General features: G+C 38.9%; 1 protein-coding gene across 6 annotated transcripts in view; it reads left to right on the top strand.

Annotated features, from left to right (window-relative positions):
• PNISR (PNN interacting serine and arginine rich protein) overlaps positions 1 to 20,427 on the top strand; it is a 34,401-nt gene extending 13,974 nt beyond the window's left edge. For 3 of the 6 annotated variants that reach the window (XM_061623413.1, XM_061623417.1, XM_061623418.1), the window contains exons 3-13: positions 1,559 to 1,741; positions 3,104 to 3,330; positions 5,833 to 6,019; positions 6,374 to 6,564; positions 7,305 to 7,442; positions 9,121 to 9,220; positions 9,888 to 9,941; positions 11,098 to 11,268; positions 11,407 to 11,481; positions 17,469 to 18,582; positions 18,831 to 20,427. In XM_061623413.1, coding sequence (XP_061479397.1) covers positions 1,559 to 1,741; positions 3,104 to 3,330; positions 5,833 to 6,019; positions 6,374 to 6,564; positions 7,305 to 7,442; positions 9,121 to 9,220; positions 9,888 to 9,941; positions 11,098 to 11,268; positions 11,407 to 11,481; positions 17,469 to 18,582; positions 18,831 to 18,861 — 2,471 coding nt within the window. In that variant the 3' untranslated portion in view covers positions 18,862 to 20,427. The remainder of the gene's footprint in view (positions 1 to 1,558; positions 1,742 to 3,103; positions 3,331 to 5,832; positions 6,020 to 6,373; positions 6,565 to 7,304; positions 7,443 to 9,120; positions 9,221 to 9,887; positions 9,942 to 11,097; positions 11,269 to 11,406; positions 11,482 to 17,468; positions 18,583 to 18,830) is intronic. The other 3 variants (XM_061623415.1, XM_061623414.1, XM_061623419.1) reach the window with 3 other exon arrangements.
• The last annotated feature ends 241 nt before the right edge of the window (positions 20,428 to 20,668 follow it).

Genomic DNA, 20,668 nt, shown 5'->3' with positions numbered 1-20,668 from the left:
TTCTAAAATTCAGAGCAAACTGTAATGTGTGCTGGATTATGATGATGCATCTATACTGAATGCATGGGGAAGAATGGAAAAGGGAAGTTATCCCTAGGTAGTAGGTAGTCATTGATAGATTGGTGAGTGCTCCATTCCACTAAAATGTGTATCGATGTTATTGACAATTTGTGTCCTGGATAGTAGATTTTTAATTGCAAATATCTCTGTGACTTAGAGCATGCCCAAGCAGTGGTGCCTGTTGCCTTTTCCCTGCATATGTAAGAAGGGTCAGGAGTGCAGAGGGGCTGTTTGAATTCAGAGGTCTTTTAGGGAACATACCACATGTAGTCTTAATGGAAAATCTAGTAGATCTGGAGAACAAATAAACCAGAATAGTGTATAACATGACAAAATTTGAAATGTTTTGAAACTGACTGTTCCAAAGTCCCCCTTGTTGTAAGGCTTTTCATAGTCCTTTACAAGTTCTCATATACATTGAAGCTTAATCAGGATAAGGTTTGCACAACAATATGCAATAGATTAAAATGGGGAGGCTGCTGACACTTTTAGATCTGAAACCTATTTCTACTCTGCTACGTAGGCCCTGTGTTTTTTTTATGGTATTCTGTCTTGTATGTCTTTTCCATTGTCTTTCTGGGGGAGAAAAGAAAAAATGTTGGTAGTCAACACCAGGACCACCTTAATCAGATCAGGATGCTCTCTAACTAAAGACCAGGACTCTAATAAAATACTTTGTTGCAAGGAATCTTGCATAGTAAACAGAGAGACACACAGAAACAATATTATAACAGTCAATTCTGGAAAACCCTAGTAAATTTGGATTGTCCTACTGAAAAGTATTTCTTTCAAAAATAGCATTTTGGGAATAGGAGAGAAATAAGAGGCTGCAATTAAAAACTGGGATGCAATCCACATGCATTTAAATCGCTGGAGAATTTTCCCATTGACTTCAGTGGGATGCACATTTGTACCTTTTGGGTTATATGTTTTTGTGTAGGCTGCTAAAATCTTTAACTCCCATTTAAATTTGTTCAGGATTGCAGTGGCAGACGTCAATACTACGTAGCTTTATTCAGGAATAAGTTTCACTAAATTCAGTGAGGCTTAAGTATGCATGTAGTAACAACCTAGAGTATTAGTACCAACATATGTTTCATTCTCCCAGAAAACAGCTGACAGATTCAGTTTATTAAATTACTAAAAATGAATGGAGGATTGGAAGAAAGTGTGATGGAAAAATGAACTGTTAAGCGGTATTATGGTGCAATCCTGTACATGTATATTCAGAAGTAAGGTCCGCTATGTTCAGTGCAGCTCATCCCCACGCATGTATAGGATTGTAGCCTAAATCTAATGATTATATGTGAAATAATACCTTCTTTGAATGCATTTTAAATGATGTGAACACATTTTTTTAAAAAAAACTTTTTTTGTAACATGGTGAATAAGATACATGTGAATAAGGTGTTATTTTGATGGGCTTAACAAATATGTCTTCCTTATTCTGCCATGGAAAACAGTATCTTGTCTGTTGAAAATCTGTTTTTATGTCTAGGTCAAATTGACTGGGCTGCATTAGCTCAAGCATGGATTGCTCAGCGAGAAGCATCAGGGCAGCAGAGTGCAGTGGAACAGCAAGGGATGATGCCAAATGGTCAGGAGATGGGAATGGAGCCTGGTCCAAACAACCATGGTAACTTTCAGGGTGATCCAAACTTCAACAGAATGTGGCAGCCAGGTTTGTTTGTAGATACTTTCCTCTCTGCTTTTGAATTCTATCACTTTTATGCCCACATCTTTGAAAGGTGGGGTGACTGCAAGATTTAAATTTCATTGGTTTTGAGTGATTCCCTCTATTAATGTCCAGAATGTAAATTGGAGCATGTAGCTCTGCCATTTGTGTTCTGTGATGTGTTCCTGGATGCTGCCTTAATCAGCCAACAGTACTTGGATTCAGGCCCCGGTCTGATAGTAAAGTGTTTCCCCTGCCCTCTTATGAGCATTTTGAAGCCTTTAGCATTGCAGACGTGCACACTATCTTTGTTCTTGCTCTTTCCCTATGCTTCAGGCAGTGACCTTTATTTGTTAAAGTGGCATATGTACTTTTTTTTTTAAAGAAAAAGAATAAACTTCAAAACTGCTTCGGGGATTGATACGGGTCTGCTGGCATCTTCATGTGGCCTTAGCCAGGGCTATTCCGAGCTGGCTTTTCCCCAGTTCAGGTTTTTCAAAGCACTCCTTTGGAGTAGAAAAATTGATATTAAATATTGTGAAGGTGTTTCCAAAATAGTTCTCCTAAAACATTAAGCTATTAATCCTCTATAATTTATTGCAATATAAATTGTAACTCTTTTTAGACCTCCTTTGCAGTCCAGGATCTGCATAAATCATTGTTCTTTCCTAGATGGTAGGCCAATAGCCTTTTCTGTCAAGAGGGGTCAACTTTTAGCCAGGTTTTACAGTTGTCTCATCCCTTTTGTAAGGAAATCCAAAGCTAATCTTTGAAAGCTTTTTTGCATTTAACCCCATGCGTGCATGGCGAGATCACAGTAAATGCTTTCAGGCAATGTGGAGACCCTGAAGGATTTTTTAGGTTCCTACACCCTTGTATGTCTTCTTAATGGTACAGTATAGGGATGTTTAGTTGAAGGATTTTTCATACTGCGTTCTGCCTGTGTGCCTAGTATGTGCCTGAGGAAAGAAATGGGCCTCAGATGCTCTAACCAAGAGCATTGTTCTTCCCCACTGGTTTGTTTCATGATCCTTTTCCAAGTCCTCTTAACATGTCTTAGATGAAGCAACACAAAACCTCCCTGATCATGACAGATGTTGTGACACATTTATCTAATGTACAAAAATCAAGAAAGATTGCCATAGATAGTCTGGACCCAAAAATGAATGCCTATTATATTATATTATATTATATTATATTATATTATATTATATTATATTATATTATATTATATTATATTATATTATATTATATTATATTATATTATATATTCTTGTGTTTATTTCACATCAAAGACTATTTTGATAGTCTCAAGAGAGGAAATTGAGCAAAGTGAGTTGTTAACATTATGGTTTTAAATCCAAACAGAATGGAGCATGCCCCACCAACCCCCTCATCCGCCTCCAGAGCAGCCATGGATTCCTCCAGCTCCAGGCCCAATGGATATTGTTCCTCCATCTGAAGACAGCAACAGTCAGGACAGTGGGGAATTTGTCCCTGACAACAGGCATATATTTAATCAAAATAATCACAATTTTGGGGGACCACCACCAGATAACTTTGCAATGGGCCCAGTGAACCAGTTTGACTATCAGGTGAAACATTTGTTGCTTAAATGTTGTAACCATGCAGAGTCCATTCCATGGAGTTGTGCCTCTAGCACTGATTTTCAACAGTCTACAATAGAGCCTATTGTTTACTCAGATACAGTTTGTCATTCTGCAAACCACCTGCATTGTAAACATCCCTTTATAAATTGGTTGTTAAAATAGCTTCTTGTTTTCCAATGCAATAAGTTTTGTGTAAAAGACAAAAATATTAAAGAGAACAAAATGTTTAAATACATGAGCGAATGTATTTTAAGAAGGAACTGTTTTTTAAGAAAGATAGTTCAGATGATCTAGCAAATCTTTTACATCTCTCACCAGTTTGACTTGATTCATAAAGTTGACTTCATACCTATATCATTTTCGGAAATGAAGTTTGTCATCTTGCACACAACTAAGCCTCCTTATGCCTCTCTTAAATACTATAATTTAGAAGTGTAGAACTAGGCAAAATTGTAGCCAATAACTCCGATTCAGCTGTTTTTCCTGGTTCCAAAATGTGGAAGGAGCACCTCTACCAGAAAAATCATCTCTGTTCATTTTAGTGGAGAAAGCAACATTGGTGTGCATATTTCTTTAGATGTGCAGACTGAAGGGAGCCTGCAAGGACTGCTATGCACACTTACATTTTTGAGTGTTGGGGCGTTTCAGTGCAATCCAGAGAAAGTTAAGTGTGCCAGGTTCCATTCATTTTAGTGGCACTTAAGCATGCCTACAGTTTTCCAAATTGCCATTATGAACGTGTCAGTGTTATAGTGTTATACAGAGTTATAAAGTGTAATATTTGGCAGTCAAATATGTTGTGATACCGGCTTTTGAACTTTATATTTCCATTTCAACTTATATTTTAAATCCACACACATTTGTTAAACATAGACATTTCACGTTATCTTTTTCCTGTCCTTATCTAATTTTTTTAATGCTGCGAATGTTAATGTCAACTGAAGCTCAAAAGACAGATAAAAATGTTCATCTTGAAATGTTGGAGCTAAGACTGAAAGGGACATTACTATTCAGGCTGCACTCATTTATAAATAATAACATTTACATAGCTGCCCACCAACAAATATTCCCTGGGCAGCTTACAACAAAACAATATTAAAAATACAATATATAATGATTAAAAATTACAATAAACAATAAGAGGCAAAAAATGTTTTGCTTAAAACATAGATAGCATAAACCAATTTTCAGCTCACAGGACCATGTGCAAAGTATGATTTTTAAAGAAGAAAGAAACTTAGATGCCTTGTCCTGCTAAGCTGGCTTTCTGCAGCTGCAGTGGCTTTCCTTTGAACAATAAGGCAGGCTGACAATATTCAGCTCAAAGCAATATATCTACTTTATTTATTCAACAAAATTTATTTACCACTTGATGCATAAAACCTCAAAAGTGGTTTATAACCCCCCTGAAACTCTTCCCCCCCCTCAAAAAAAAATACTGAATGGAGTTGACTTTTTCCAGTTTGTTTCTGGTGTGTTATAGTAATGTGAAATCCCTCTATTCTAAATTCTGAAATGGATAGAGAACAGAATATTAAAATTAGGTGGTCTTTTATTTCTCATTATTATTAATCAACATTCTTTCTGAAATTGTCAATTTCACATTTTGGAGAATACATGCTATCCCTTAAAAATATTGAAAAGGGCTTATATTGAACTTTTAGTAAGGTGCAGATATATTACAATCCAGATGATAAATTGGTTGACATTCCTAATTTTTTGAGAGTATTAAAAATAAAAAAGATAATACTTTGTGCTTCATTCATATACAACAGCCTTCTCCCCTCCCTTTGCTGCCAACCTGATACCCTCTACTTATTTGGAACTACAGCTTCTCTCATCCTGATCATTGGCTCTGCTGGCTAGTGCTAATGGATGTTGTAGTCCAAAACACCTGATGAGCACTACATTGGGGAAGACTAATCCATTCTTTCAGGTGCTCAAAACTGGCATCATTACAGAAGAGTAACAATTCTTGTATATTAAAGAAGACTATATACCATGTTTGTTAAAAGACCCAGTTTTCACACTCCCTATTGTGTCTCCAGACTATTGCAATGGAAAGGCTAAAAACATTAGGAGTATCTTGATGATATGAAATGATTAAAACCGATGGCTCAAATCCAAAGAAACGCGTAACTAGTTCACACTTCCAAGGTTTCTTTGCGCTTGTGCTTCTGAAATGCTTCTAAAACTAGACTTTCAAATATCACTTTAATACAACATGGAATAGAAAAATTTAAAAAGGAGAAATCCTTTTGGACAGAACTAGAGTAGCTCTTTAGGTCCCAGCCAATGCTTCCAAATCAAAATGTAGAGGTTTTGGAATCCACAGTAGAAAACATAAAACACTGCAGACGTTGAGGCTTTTTATGTGTGTTTGGGTGCTTGTTATTCCTACGGTGCATTCTGCAGACAAACCAAATGTTAAAGTTAGGAAAAGCATAGCATTGATTTGAAGGAAAATGAGCTTCATTACTCTTTCAGCATGGGGCTTCTTTTGGTCCACCTCAAGGTGGGTTTCATCCACCTTACTGGCAGCCCGGACCACCAGGTCCTCCAGGCCCTCCAGCACCTCCTGCGACACCTCAGAATCGAAGGGAAAGGCCAGCTTTCAGAGATCGTCAGCGTTCACCTATTACATTGCCTGTGAAACAGGAGCCGCCTCAAATTGGTATGTCCTCAGCCTATTCACTTTAATGTATATAGTGACTTGGGCTGAACCAGCTCCTATTATCAGTTGTAGCACAGCTTGGCAAGCTGGTCCCTGAGCCCAAGGAGAGAAAATGTTGGAAGAATGCATGTGCTGCACTTCAATGACACATGCCCTTTAGCAGCTTAGCTGCATCCCAACTCTATGTGTTTGCCACCACAATGTCTATTGGCCTAGAGAATTAGGATTTAGGGAGGGAGGGGGACAGCCCCTGTAGCTTTCTATGCACCTCAAACACATCAGTTATCTGATGAGCTCAGAAAGAAAATGAATGGGTTCCTGTTTAAGAAACTGCCATTCTTTATGAATCTTTAGATGCTGTTAAACGCCGGACTCTACCTGCTTGGATTCGTGAGGGCCTAGAAAAGATGGAACGAGAAAAGCAAAAGAAGCTAGAGAAAGAGAGGATGGAGCAGCAGCGTTCTCAATTGTCTAAGAAAGAAAAAAAGGAAAATGTTCAACCAGGAGAAGAAGATGGACCTCGGTTACCTCAGAAAAGTAAATTTGTAAGTGGAAAATGTTCCGTGTTGTTGCTGGTGATGTGATGTACATGAAATATGCATTTCAGTTTAATAGTAGTTATATACTTTAGAAAGTTGAAAACTATTTTGGTCCAGTGACAGAAGTAAAGGTAGCAGGCTAACCAAATCTTCCATAGTGTATTGTCAGTCCACTAAATCTAAAGGATATCAAACATAGTAATAAATAATGAGCAGGGGTGGGGAACCTTTTTGGCTCCATGGGCCAGATCCTTATCAGGATTGGCCTCATTCCAATGTTTAAAAGAGAAGGCAGGAGTGGCTACTTGCAAAAGCACCCTTTGAAGCAACTCCGCTTTTCCTTTTTGTGAGCAGAGGGTTGAGTAGTCCCTCACCCACCACTACTCACCTGCATGCTCCAGTTTTTAAAGGTGAAGGGTGGTGGCTTTTGCAAAGGGGTGTAAGGGTACACAGTGAGTGCAGGATTAAACCCTGTCTTCCTGCCCATCAGCTGATGTCACCAGTGATGTCAGCTGATGGGCAGATGGGCGTGGTTTTGGGGAAATAGCCTGATGGGCCAAATTAGACATCTTGGAGGGCCAAGATTGGCCTGTAGGCTGGATGGTTCCCCATCCCTGATATAAAGAAATGTGTTTTCTATTCCTGGTTTTGCTATCAACATGAATTGCTGAAATTTTCAATATGAATGTGTTGTTAATCATTAAATATAAATATATTTTATCTATTTAATTTACCTTTCCTTATAGGATAGTGATGATGAAGAGGAAGATCTTGATAATGTAGAGGCTACAAGTATTGGAAAAGTCAGTAGGAGTCCCTCTCCAGCTCCTCAAGAGGAGCAAAGTGAACCAGAAATGACAGAGGAAGAAAAAGAGTATCAGATGGTATGGATAAATATGGGATTGTTCTATTGGCCTTGCCTATATGTGTCTGCATATTAGGACTAATTCTGTTCATTTTGTTTAAAGAAATCATAGTCAGTTATTGAATAATGCAGATTTAATTGATTTGATTAAAATGCATATGACTAAAATTGTAGTTTGAAGAAGAAAGCATACTCCGTTTTTACATAGTGTGCCTATATGTTGCAGCAAGTACCATCTTAGAAGAGGCATTCCCTCCTGTATGAAACTGAAGAGAGAGTGCATTTGAAAATCCTGCCTGCCATCTGTTGTGTTTATACTTACTTATATTAAAAAAAATTATTATTTTTAAAAGTCAATGAAGCCTTTTTAGTTGAATAAAAACATCTTTAATCACTCTGTTAATTAATCTATCAATTAAACAATTAAAATTTGCACCCTTAGTTATTAGTAAAAGCTGGTCCCTTTGAGTTAGTGGTGGAGATAGCTAGCGATCATGCTAGACTGGATAAACTGTGCTTCTGCTGGTAGCCATTAAGGCAAAAAGGAAAAGCCTGTATGCACAGCCTGATGTGATGATAGTCCCAGCTCTTAAGCAGTACACATTTGACCAATGTGGGAAAGAACCTGGAACCAAATGTAGGCATGAGATTAGACAGATAATAGCATTTTGTAAAGTTGTGGGCTGGAATAGCACTAGATATCATCAGTACAGTGCTGATATAAGATGACTGGGGAGGAGAGGGAGGGAGGGAATGGCTAATGTCAAGACAGGCACACTGAGCATACCCCAAAATGTATGAGTGATCAAACTTCTGACTGTTCAAGCTTTTGATTCCTGGCATGGGATCTTAGGATCTTAATTTCCAAAGGGCACAATCCACCTGGTAGATATGCCAGTCTGAGGGACTTCAGGATGCGGAGGAGCTGCAGAGGACGAGGAAGGGTATTGGTACTGCCACACTCTGCTGGCAGACATCCTCCACCTAGGTGCAGCCATAGCGCAGCCAGGGGACTCCGCCACCACTTGGTCCCAGCCAAAATTGGTGCAACTGGAGCTGGCAGAAGGCCCAAATATGGGGTGTTCAGGGAGGTCAGGGGCAGAACCAGGGAGAGGAGGACTTCTGCTGCATCCTGAGCCCATTTGGCTCGATCCTGCAGCCCTTCGTCCCAGCAGCCAATACACCCAGTAAAGGGGTGGGAGAAGGAAACATGCATTTTGTTTCCTTCCGCCGTGCCCTGCCAGTGCAACCAGCATGCTCGCCTCCCAGCAGCACCTGAATGGAGGTTGGATGTGGTGGCCCCTTTCGCCAGCTCCGCTGCCGCCGCTGCCAGCCTCCTACAAGTTGGATTGCGCACTTAGTTTTTTTAAAAAGTGCTTGTTTGTCTCTCCCCTTCCAAAACCTGTTTCCCCTGTTGTTACTTAACTTCACATGAATGAATGCAAAGGTGCACTGCTATGCATACTCAACAAATAGGTACATTTTTAAATCAATATATAAAGTATGCTGCTTGTGGTTGAACATAAGGCCAAGTCAGCAGTTGCAAATTATGGGGTCAATTCTTTCATCAATAGTTCAATAAAATGGTGGATAAAAGGGAGTAATAATGCCTCTTTAACCTAAAGAACCAAACAGAATTTCAAGGGTATGCTGAGAATAGTGTTTGAACTAGTAGCTTTTTATTTTTAATTGTTTAGATGCTGCTGACAAAAATGCTGCTGACAGAAATTCTCCTAGATGTCACAAATGAAGAAATTTATTATGTGGCTAAGGATGTCCATCGTAAAGCAATAAAAGGTATGCTTAGGCGTTGTAGTAGCTTCATTAAATATCCTTTTGCATGTCCTAGAACAGTTTAAATCCATATATTTACCTAAAAGCAATCTATATGTAAGGGAGAAAAGCTGCAAAAATTCAGTTGTAATATCGTATACTGTTGTCCTGTGCAGTTTATTGTTCTGTGCAGTGTATTGTGAGTTAACTTGTTATTCCTTGTTATTCCATTTCTTTCCTATAGAATCGTATTTATTTATTTTAAATTACTGTAACATTTTTGTGTTTAAATATTTTTAGATAATTCTAGTCCAGATTTAGTTGAGCAAAACCTAAAGCAAACTTGAATAATGAATGAATTAGTATGTGTGTGTGCGCGTTTTACAAAAATAGGTAACTTTATTCCATATAGTTGTGAGAAAATACTGTTCTGCCTGCAGATGCAATTTATTAACTTGGAAATGTATAATTATAGGAAATTAATATATTCACTATTAATTCACAGTTTAAATTTCTAAACATTCATGACCAGGAAATAACTGGGTTTTCAATGGATTACGTTTTTAATGTTTTTTCTCTCCTCCACAAAACAGCAATAGTAGTAGATTTAACAATACCATAGACTCTCATGACTATGAAATCGTGGCTATTTGTGTTAACATGTTGTTCCTGTTGTTGATGTGATACAAAGCTCCTGCAAAACAGCTGGCACAGTCCAGTGCATTGGCTTCCCTTACTGGACTTGGTAAGTATGTTCCTGATTTTTGAGAGGGAGTTAATGGGGAGATTGCTTTGGCTTGCTTTTCTAAATAAGTATTGAAACTATCCAACATGCATTAGGCAAGCATCTGATAACTTTTGTGTTTCTTAGAAAGGGTTTATTTCACAAATAAATCTCACAAACCTATTGAAATCTGTAAAACTACTGTAGCATTCTTTCCATTGTAAGTATAAGTCCTGTAAATGAAAGACTTTTGGATCAGATAGCTCATATGATATATACAGTGAATTTGAAGGTTTTTTTCCTCCTGTTTTTAGTTCAGTTGTGTTAGTGTGTGTTTAAATAAAACAAATGAGACAACTGATAAAAATATACTATTTTGTCCTGCCAAAAATCCATACAACAAATGTATATTTTGAGTTCTCATAGCCAGTGTTTACATAATATTGGGATATGCTGGATATGAAATTCAGAAAATGTTTGCAATGTCAGTTGAACATTAATAATACAATTTTAATATGTAACATTACATATTTTGACCACTAGTGATGAATTCCTTCACATTAGCTTAAATGTATTTGTAAACTAATATTAAGATTTAAGAGACCTTGGAGAAGTAAAAATGCTTCTATATTCTGCTAGTTTTGTTAGTTTTTCCAGATCTATCTTTTGGGGGAAGAGAAGTCCATTCCTATTACATATCTGTACCTCTTTAATGTACAGTCTTTTCTGAACAGTAGAAAATTGATTGGCATTTGGGACTTTTTAAAGCTCTGGATATTGAAGCTGGCTGAAATCATTGCAAAGATGTCTTCAGGGACAAGTCTTAGGCACTGCACTCCTGTGTATATGCTCTTGCTGATGTACACTAAGCATTTGGTACTGGCTCTGTAAAGAGCTTTTTTACCCATATACTTAGCAGGAAAGTATGTAATCATAGCGATTGCTTGCTGGAAAACATGGCAAGCTATTCCGGAAGAAGTAAAACCAGATACTGAACAACAGGTCAAAGTGTGGGCCTTGAACATCCAGTCAACCACCATTGGCACTTCCTCCAGAATAAGTGGCTTCTTCAGTGAAGAAGTGAAAGATGGGCAATATACTCTCCTCTTTGCCCTGCAGAAATATTAAGAACCAGGATTAATCTTCCCTCGTGATAGACTAGGCTTTATGCACGCAGGTGGACTGGGTGGTTATGGATCAGGAGACAGTGACGATGAGAGGAGTGACAGAGCCTCTGAGTCATCCGATACTGATGAGGAGGAACTGCGATACAGAATCAGGCAAAAACAAGAAGCATTTTGGAGAAAGGAGAGAGAACAGCAACTATTGCTAGAGAAACAGCTGGAAGGTAGGATGTGTGTTTGGTTCAGAATTGACTAGAACAGTGGTGGTTTTGAACCAAAGACTTATGAGTCATCTTGTACCCTGACTTGCAACATGGGAGCCAACCTTTATGGAAATAACATGTTTTATTTTTTAAATCTAGGACAAGTAAACTTACCTATAATAATATATGCTGTACACTTGCCTGAGCTACAGGATGTATGCATTTATTCTTCAGGTAATTGGGGAATTTCTCTATGCTCTGTTACTGGTTCACAATTCCAAATAGTTTAGCTTCGGGTGACCTTGCCCTCTACCAAGAGCACAGACAGAAAGTCCTTGGACATTGTGATTCCCAAGAGGTACCTGATAAAGAGTTTGATAAACAAGGATTGGCTCCCATCCATAATCTACCAAGAAAAGAATCTGACAGAATCTTCAGGCAGAAGAAAAGTAGAATTAATATAATGGAGCTATACCGTGGAGAAACCCAGTCTTTCCAGTACAGATTCCAGGAACACCCACGTTATAAAGATTCCTCTGAATGCAATGAGATTGCCAGGTTACACTAGTACTGCCTAAGGCATCCAAACTCCAGATCTTTGTGCAGGTCCTAAAGAAGTGTATTCTCAGTAACTAAGAATATGTGAGATACCAGGAGAGAAGAATATTTAATGAGTTTGTTTTTCTATCTGTGCTTATGAGCTTGCGAAGCTATTTTGCTTACTTAATTTCTAGTTGTTGTTGTTGTTATTATTATTATTATTATTATTAGTTTATTTATACCCCGCCTTTTGGCCAAAGGCCCTCAAGGCGGCTTACAAAAAACACAAATATAAAATACAGTATAAAAATGCATCAATAAAACAATACAAAATACAATCTGCAAAAGTAAATAACAATACACATAATAGCTCTGAATGGTGGCTTTATCCGTGGTACAAATAACTGCATTTTCTGCATTAAATTCCAGTCTCCTCAAAGCCAGCTGAATTGCATTTGCAACCAGTTCTAGTAAAAACATGTATTTGTTAAATTTTTATCTTTAATGTATAATAAATCACACAAGTTGGGTGTCTATTATTAATTATTAATATTTTGCCATGCCTAATTATTATGGTACTTATGAAGAGAAAAGGGATTGGAGCATAAATAGAGGTCTTCCTGTGATGTAACCCTTTTAGCTCAGGGGGACTCCCAGGTTGGGAAAATATCCCAAGGGGCATGCCCACAAACACTACGGTGTACCGTGGTCTCCTAATAGGGAGTTTAATGATCATAAAGTTTTTGATACAGATTTCCCTGTTTTGACTTCTGATAGCGGCAGTGAGATTACCAAGCTTGTATCAGCAGCGAGGGAACTGAGATGGTGAAGGGAAAAACCTTTCTCATAGAGATCTAGCAATTTGTGATTTCAGTCCATCTTGAATTTCCCTCACCATTACAACTGGACACGTACAACCACCCTATTTTATCACAAGACAAGATGAAAACACAGCAAAGAAAAATACTATTCATATTTTCTTTCCCTACTAATGTTGTCATGCTGTAGTTAGTGGATTTCTTGCTTGGCAGAGGATTGGAGTAGATGACTTTTGAAACATTTCCAGCTCTGGTCTGTGAAATACTTTGGTGCCTCACAATAACTATGCAAGGGTATACAACAAAGGGTAATACAGACCAACTTATTATGTGGTTGGTTGGTGAACTGTATTGCTACAAGTGTGTAAAAAAAAATCTGCTAAAAGATTTCTTCCATGTAGTAATGATTGATGTAAAGCTCCCCCAGACATGCCTCTGCTGCCTGCCACATGGCTGTGCACACTTTCCACTGGTTGCAGCAGCCTCTGCTGTTCTCACTTGCCACTGGAAAACAAGTCTGGAACAAAACCTCCTGGCTTGCCTCCCAGAAGGGATTTGTGCAATTGGAGGCAGCTTTTAGGCAGAACTCTGTCATTTCTCCCCCTTTACGATGCACACTTTAACGTGGTGAGGGGGTTTGAGAGTGTTGAAGAAGCTGAGAGCAATGCCGTCAGGATAAAATTAGTCAAATATGGAAAACTAAACAATGGCCCAAAACTGGAAGCATTCAATATATATCCCAATTCCAAAGAAAGGGGATCCCGGGGAATGCAGTAATTATTGAACTATTGCCTTAATAGCCCATGCAAGTAAAGTAATGCTCACGATTCTACAACAAAGGCGCTTACCGTATATGGAGCAAGAAATGCCAGACGTCCAAGCTGGATTTAGAAAGCGAAGAGGCACCAGAGATCACATTGCAAACATACGTTGGATAATGGAACAGAGCAAGGAATTTCAGAAGAAAATCACCCTGTGCTTTATAGATTACAGCAAAGCCTTTGGCTGTGTAGATCATGAAAAACTATGGAATGCTTTAAAAGAAATGGTGGTGCCACAGCATCTAATTGTCCTGATGCGCAACCTATACTCTGGACAAGAGGCTACTTTAAGGACAAAATATGGAGAAACCGATTGGTTCCCAATAGAAAAGGGTGTGAGACAGGGGTGTATTTTATCACCCTATTTGTTTAATCTGTATGCAGAACATATCATACGGAAAGTGGGATTGGACCAAGATGAAGGAGGTGTGAAAATTGGAGGGAGAAATATCAATAATTTAAGATGTGTGGACGATACCATACTAGTAGCAGAAACCAGTAATGATTTGAAACGAATGCTGATGAAAGTTAAAGAGGAAAGCACCTGACGAAGTGTGCCTGGCGCCAACACTGTTATCTTTTCGGCGCCAGGTCAAGACTTTCCTCTTCTCCCAGGCATTTTAGCATGTGTTTTATATTGTTTTGAATTTTTAAATTGTGTTTTAAATTGTTTTTTAAATGAAGTATTTTAAATTGTATTTGTTTTTAGTTACTGTAAACCGCCCAGAGAGCTTCGGCTATGGGGCCGTATACAAGTATAATAAATGAAATGAAATGAAATAAATGAAAAGCAAGACTACAGCTCAATGTCAAAAAGACTAAAGTAATGACAACAGAAGATTTATGTAACTTTAAAGTTGACAATGAGAACATTGAACTTGTCAAGGATTATCAATACCTCGGCACAGTCATTAACCAAAAGGGAGACAATAGTGAAGAAATCAGGCTAGGACTGGGGAGGACAGCTATGAGAGAACTAGAAAAAAGGTCCTCAAATGCAAAGATGTATCACTGAACACCAAACTCAGGATCATTCAGACCATGGTATTCCCGATTTCTATGCATGGATGTGAAAGTTTGACAGTGAAAAAAGTGGATAAAGAAAAATCAACTCATTTGAAATGTGGTGTTGGAGGAGAGCTTTGTGCATACCATGGACTGCGAAAAAGACAAATAATTGGGTGTTAGAACAAATTAAACCAGAACTCTCACTAGAAGTTAAAATGATGAAACTGAGGTTATCATACTTGGGACACATAATGAGAAGACATGATTCACTAGAAAGGACAATAATGCTGGGAAAAACAGAAGGGAGTAAAAAAAGAGGAAGGCCAAACAAGAGATGGATTGATTCCATAAAGGAACTTACAAGATCTGAACAGGGTGGTTCATGACTAATACTATTGGAGGTCACTGATTCATAGTTGCATTCCGGTCCGATGGGATCGTTTTCAGCCTCTTCCTTCCGAGGAAGTGGACAAGGTGCTCTCGACTGTGAAGCCAACCACGTGTCTACTAGATCCTTGCCCATCATGGCTCATTATGAGCTGTAAAGAGAGGCTGAGCGAAAGGATCAAGGCAGTGGGAAATGCATCCTTGGAAGAGGGTGCAATCCCATCAGCCCTCAAGGAGGCAATAATCAATCCCATCTTGAAAAAGTCCTCCTTGGATCCTCAAGAGTTAAACAACTTCCGCCCAGTCTCTAACTTACCATTCTTGGGCAAGGTGATTGAGCGAGTGGTGGCCAAACAGTTGCAGGCACACTTGGATGAAACAAATTATTTGGATCATTCCAGTCGGGTTTCAGGACTGGACATGGAACTGAAACAGCCTTGGTCGCCCTGGTGGATGATATGAGGAGGGCGTTGGATAGGGGAGAACATACCCTCCTCGTCCTCCTGGACCTCTCAGCGGCCTTCGATACTGTTGACCACAGTATCCTTTTAGATCGCCTGGAAGGATTAGGAATAGGGGGCACCGTTTTACGGTGGCTTCATTCCTATCTTTCTGACAGGCACCAACGGGTGGCTTTGGGGGATGAGGTCTCAGACCCTTGGCCTCTCAATTGTGGAGTGCCACAGGGTTCTATCCTCTCCCCCATGCTATTCAACATCTATGTAAAACCGCTGGGGGCCATCATCAGGAGATTTGGGCTGCAGTGTCACCAATATGTGGATGACACTCAGCTCTATCTCTCGTTTAAGTCCTCACCAAGGTTGGCTGTAGATACCATGTCCAAGTGCCTGGAATCCATTAGTGAATGGATGGGAAGGAATAGGCTGAAACTAAACCCTGATAAGACCGATGTATTGCTCGTCAGAGATAAGAATAAGTTGGGAGATATAGACCTGGTAAAATTACCCCTGAAAGACCAGGTCCGCAGCCTCGGGGTCATTCTCGACTCCCAACTGTCCATGGAGGCCCAGGTTTTGGCAGTGAGCCAGGCAGCTTGGTATCAACTTCATCTGATACGGAAGCTGCGCCCCTACCTTCCTGTCCACCTGCTCCCACGAGTGGTACATGCCCTGGTCTCCTCTCGCTTAGACTATTGTAATGCACTCTACGTGGGGCTGCCCTTGAAGACGATCCGGAAATTACAGCTGATACAGAATGCGGCGGCTCGTTTAATTGGGAACTGTCATCGCCGTGATCACATCACACCAGTGTTAATAGATCTACACTGGTTACCAGTTGTTTACCGGGCCCAATTCAAGGTGCTGGTACTGACCTTTAAAGCCCTATACGGTTTCGTCCCAGTTTATCTTAAGGAGCGCCTCCAGCATCACCAATTAGGCCGCCTAACTAGATCAGCCACACAAGACCTTCTCTCGATTCCCCCAGCTGAAAAAGCTAGGCTGGTGCGAACCAGAGAGAGGGCATTTTCAATTGTGGCCCCTATCCTCTGGAACTCCCTTCCTTTCGATCTCCGCCATGCCCCCTCCTTGATAGGCTTTCGCCGAGCCTTAAAAACCTGGCTGTTCAGACAGGCCTATGGCACTTCTGGGGAGGGTTAGGTTTTTTATGTTGCTGACCACTTGAAAGAGTTGTGTTTTTAATGGTTGAGTATGTTTTTATTGGCTTTATATTGTATTTTATTGGAAATGTACGTCGCCTAGAGTGGCCGTTAATTCGGCCAGATAGGCAACTAACAAAATTTTATTATTGTTATTATTATTATTATTATAGGGTCGCCATAAGTCGTAATCGACTTGAAGGCACATAACATCAACAGCTGTCATTTCTAGGAACCCTGCCCTGGGGAGGTGGCAGAGGTGTTAGGAGGCAGATTCAAACTACATGGGCAGATAGGCTTCCAGCTTTGTTTGTATCTTGGATTTTTTCTAAGGAGTGGCAAGTTAACGCTTTTGGTTCTCACCTGGATATGGCTATGTATAGGGCTCCCACTCCATTGTAAAGAAACAGGACAATGTGCCTCTGCGCTGCATATAGAGACATTCAGACGGACAGGAAATGAGAGCTGTAATGTCTCTTTCTGTATGAAACACACAAACTTACAGTTGCAGTTCAGCAGCCTTTTTAAAAAAAGAAAAGGTGGCATCTCAATGACCTTACTGAGAGTGTGTGGCTACCTGCTTTTGGGGGGGCAAGGCCCACCAATTCAAGATCTCTGGCTTAGAATACAAATGTATGCAGCAGTGTGTGTGATGTTTGCTTTTAAGTGTTGCTGGATCTGATTTTGGGTACTCTAGTTACGTTCCATAATTTCGAAAACGTTGATTTATTTTAACTTTCATAAATATTTATCATTATTACTTAGGCTCCATTGGTACACTTGCTTCAAAACCCTTTTGAAAATAGAACTTGTTGATGAATAACAGCCCAATTTAATGAATGTTCCACATGCAAATAAGTCCCATTGACTTTCAGTTGGCCATGGAAAGAATTGCAAAAGAAGTAATGTTATACTGTGTTACCTTTCTGATACATGCCCCCTAGTAGAGCCACAAGATAGTGAGGGTTTTCTTGTATCTGTGCCATCTCACTTGGTATGATTTTTCTATTTATGCACTTATTTTTGCAGAAGAAAAGCTTCAGAATGAGAAAATTGCTAAAGAGATGAGTGAACTTGCCAGTAAAGAGCAAAACAGCAATTCACCACCAGAGGATCCAAAAGAAGTGGTGGTGGAGGAGGTGTTCAGTGAAAAGAAAAAATCTCCAAAGGAAATGACGCCAGATATTGAACCAAAAAAAGAGGTTAAAGAAAAAGAGAGAACAGGAAGGAGTAGGTCAAAAAGTACAAGTAGTGGTAGCTCAAGTGGCAACAGCAGAAGCAGCAGTAGCAGCAGTAGCAGCACAGCCTCTAGTTCATCCTATAGCAGTAGCTCTGGCAGCAGTCGCAGTTCTTCACATTCTTCCTCCCCTAAAAGGAAAAAGAGACGTAGCCACAGCAGGTCACCTTCACATAAGGTTAGGCGCAGCAGAAGCAGGAGCTATTCTCATAGGAACAGGAGAGAGAGGAGCAGGAGTAGGGGCAAGGTAAGAGAAAGGCGGAGATCTAGTAGACACAGGAGTGTAGATAGAGGGGAGAGGAGACGAAATCGTAGTCCTTCCCATGACCGAAACTGGGAGAGGCGTAGAAGTGATAGTCACTCGAGGGATAGACCTGCTAGCCATTCCACACGCAGTGGGAGTCGAGATAGACGTAAAAGTGAGGACCAGCGTAGAAGTGTAAGTGGAAACAGGCACAAACACAGTCATGATAGTAAAGTTCAGGAAAGGAAAAAGGAACGCAGCAAGAGCCTAGAAAAAGATAAGAAAAAGAACAGAGAGAGGGAGAGAGACCAGGAGAAGCGCAAAGAGAAACAGAGAAAAGAAGAAAAAGACAGTAAAGCTGGTAATCATGATGAGAGATTAAAGAGGAAAAGAGATAGTGAAAGAACTCTCTCTCGCAGTGATTCAATTTCATCAAAAACATTAAGGCATGATTCTAGGCAGGAAAGCAAGAGAAGTTCTACCAAAGAGAGCAAAAAGCATTCAGGTTCGGAATCTAGCACAAGAAGCAGTTCTGAGTCACCAGGCAGCAGCAAAGAAAAGAAGTCTAAGAAATCAAAGCATAGTCGGTCGCGATCTGTGGAGAAATCTCAAAGGTCTGGTAAGAAGGCAAGCCGCAAACACAAGTCTAAATCACGATCAAGGTAGTATTCTTTTAAGTATCTTGTTTGATTTATATATTTATTTCTGTTTCTGTTCATCATGCCTGCAACGTATACTTATTTACAAATTAAGCTAACTTCTTTACATTATTCTCTTGGTGGGGTGGAGGGAGCAACTTTGTTAGCATTTATTTTCAATTAAGAAAGTGCACGTTTTAAAGCCTAAAGTGTGTGTGGTTTTGATGGTTCTTTTCCTATTTAATTTCCCTCCCTTTCTCTTTATTTTTCAGATCAATGACTCCTCCTCGTCGTAAACGCTGAGGAATGATATGGCACTAGTCATACGATTTAAAAATTCCATGAGTTTTTAACGGCTTGTCTCATTATAGAGGCTCATTATAGAGGCTACAATTGTGGCTGTGTAGGTGAAAGCTGAACCCCCTTTTTTAAAAAATTAATAATCTGTAAATAGCTGTATTTTTTTGAAACAGTGCTCGGAGTTAAGTACTTGCTAGGATTTCTTTGTATTTACATTTTTTTTCAAAATAGTAGTGCTTACTAAGACTATAAAATATGCCATTCTCTTTCAGCTGTAATGTTCTTAAAATTGCTATTGAATGTACTGTGATGTCAATAAAGTTCTTTAGTTCATTTTTTGTTTAAATTCTTGTATTTTAATTTATTTTAAATTACAGAATTTTTTTTACAAGGCACTTTTGTAAAATTCTGAACAGTTTGTTAGTTTTAGCTTTTCTCAGTGTTTTAAGTTACATCCTTGGATAAGTCAAGGTCAATCCCTGAGTATAGGAATTGTTGAAAATAACTGTAGGGTTTTGTTTTTGTTTTTTAAAAACACCTCTTGAATTATCCTACTGTATGTAAGTAAAATGTGGATAATTTTATTGTACAACATACCAAGACTATCCAAGCACAAATAACAATGAAGTGCAAGTAAACAAACATGTATGATGTGAGTTTGTAGCTTTGGAACTCTATTCCTCAATATCCTACTTCTGTGTTCAAAAGCACACTCTAGATAGATGGTTCATATGGTTAGAGAAGCTAGAATCTATTTTGAATTAATTACTTTATAACTTCTGCATCAGAAAACATTAAATAACTTGGCGATACATAAGGTTAATAAAATAACTAGGTCTGGTCTTATAACTTATTACTAGAATTATGTTTGCACTTTAAAAAATAAGCTTGCCCTTAAACTTTTTTTTGCAACATACTAACCTGCCTAGAGAGATGATCTTTTGGCTGATAGAACTGAACTCATAAAAACAGGTATTTGCAAACTGATTATTATAACCTATTCTTCCCAAAGAGCTGTCAACAAGCATTGTGACTTCTTGTGAATTTCAAAACATCAAATAAGCCATTATGATGGAGGCCTCTTGGTATTTGTTTTTAAATATAATTGTGCTGACTAAATTTACAAGTTTTTTTAAAAAGTTTGGCTAAAGAATGCTAGCTAAGGTTACAGTCATATATGCACTTGGGAGTAAGTCCTATTACATTCCATGGGATTTGCCTTCTAGGTAAACATGCACAGAAAGAACTGCACAAAAGAATTCTGTTGTCCAGATCCCCCACCCCTTTACATAAATTCAATCTAGTTTTAAAAGAGAAGAAAAGCCAGTTCTGAGGAATATAAACCTGACTATTTGAAAAACTGTTGTTGTTTTTAAAGTAAGAATCATAGAAATTGGCTTCAGAAATTAAAACACAGTGGGGGCTAAGGTATTTACAGCTTCTCCCATTTGTTTTAACATAAAATACTGAGGAATACAGCTTTCCATGATCTTCTGCATTTGTTTTTTAAACCTAGACTTCTATTATCTGTTAAATAAATGAGACTGTGCATGAAGCTTATATATTCCACCAGCTGGATTTGTCACTTCCTGTAACTATGGAAATTGCATTCACTTTTACACAAGTGCACCAATTTCAGTAATGACTGTATGCCAATAAAGAGAGCATACTCTTCTGTATTTAACAGGTTCATAGGTTTTACTTAATGGTCTTTATAACACTCATATTAGAAACAGAACATTGGAACTAAAGTGTTGACACAATGAGCCCTTAAATAAACACACAGTTTGCTTTACTGGAGCTGTAAAAG

The sequence above is a fragment of the Rhineura floridana genome, chromosome 4 (assembly GCF_030035675.1).
Source record: "Rhineura floridana isolate rRhiFlo1 chromosome 4, rRhiFlo1.hap2, whole genome shotgun sequence".
In the NCBI taxonomy this organism is placed as follows: Eukaryota; Metazoa; Chordata; class Lepidosauria; order Squamata; family Rhineuridae; genus Rhineura; species Rhineura floridana.
This window is presented reverse-complemented; position numbering and strand designations above follow the sequence as displayed.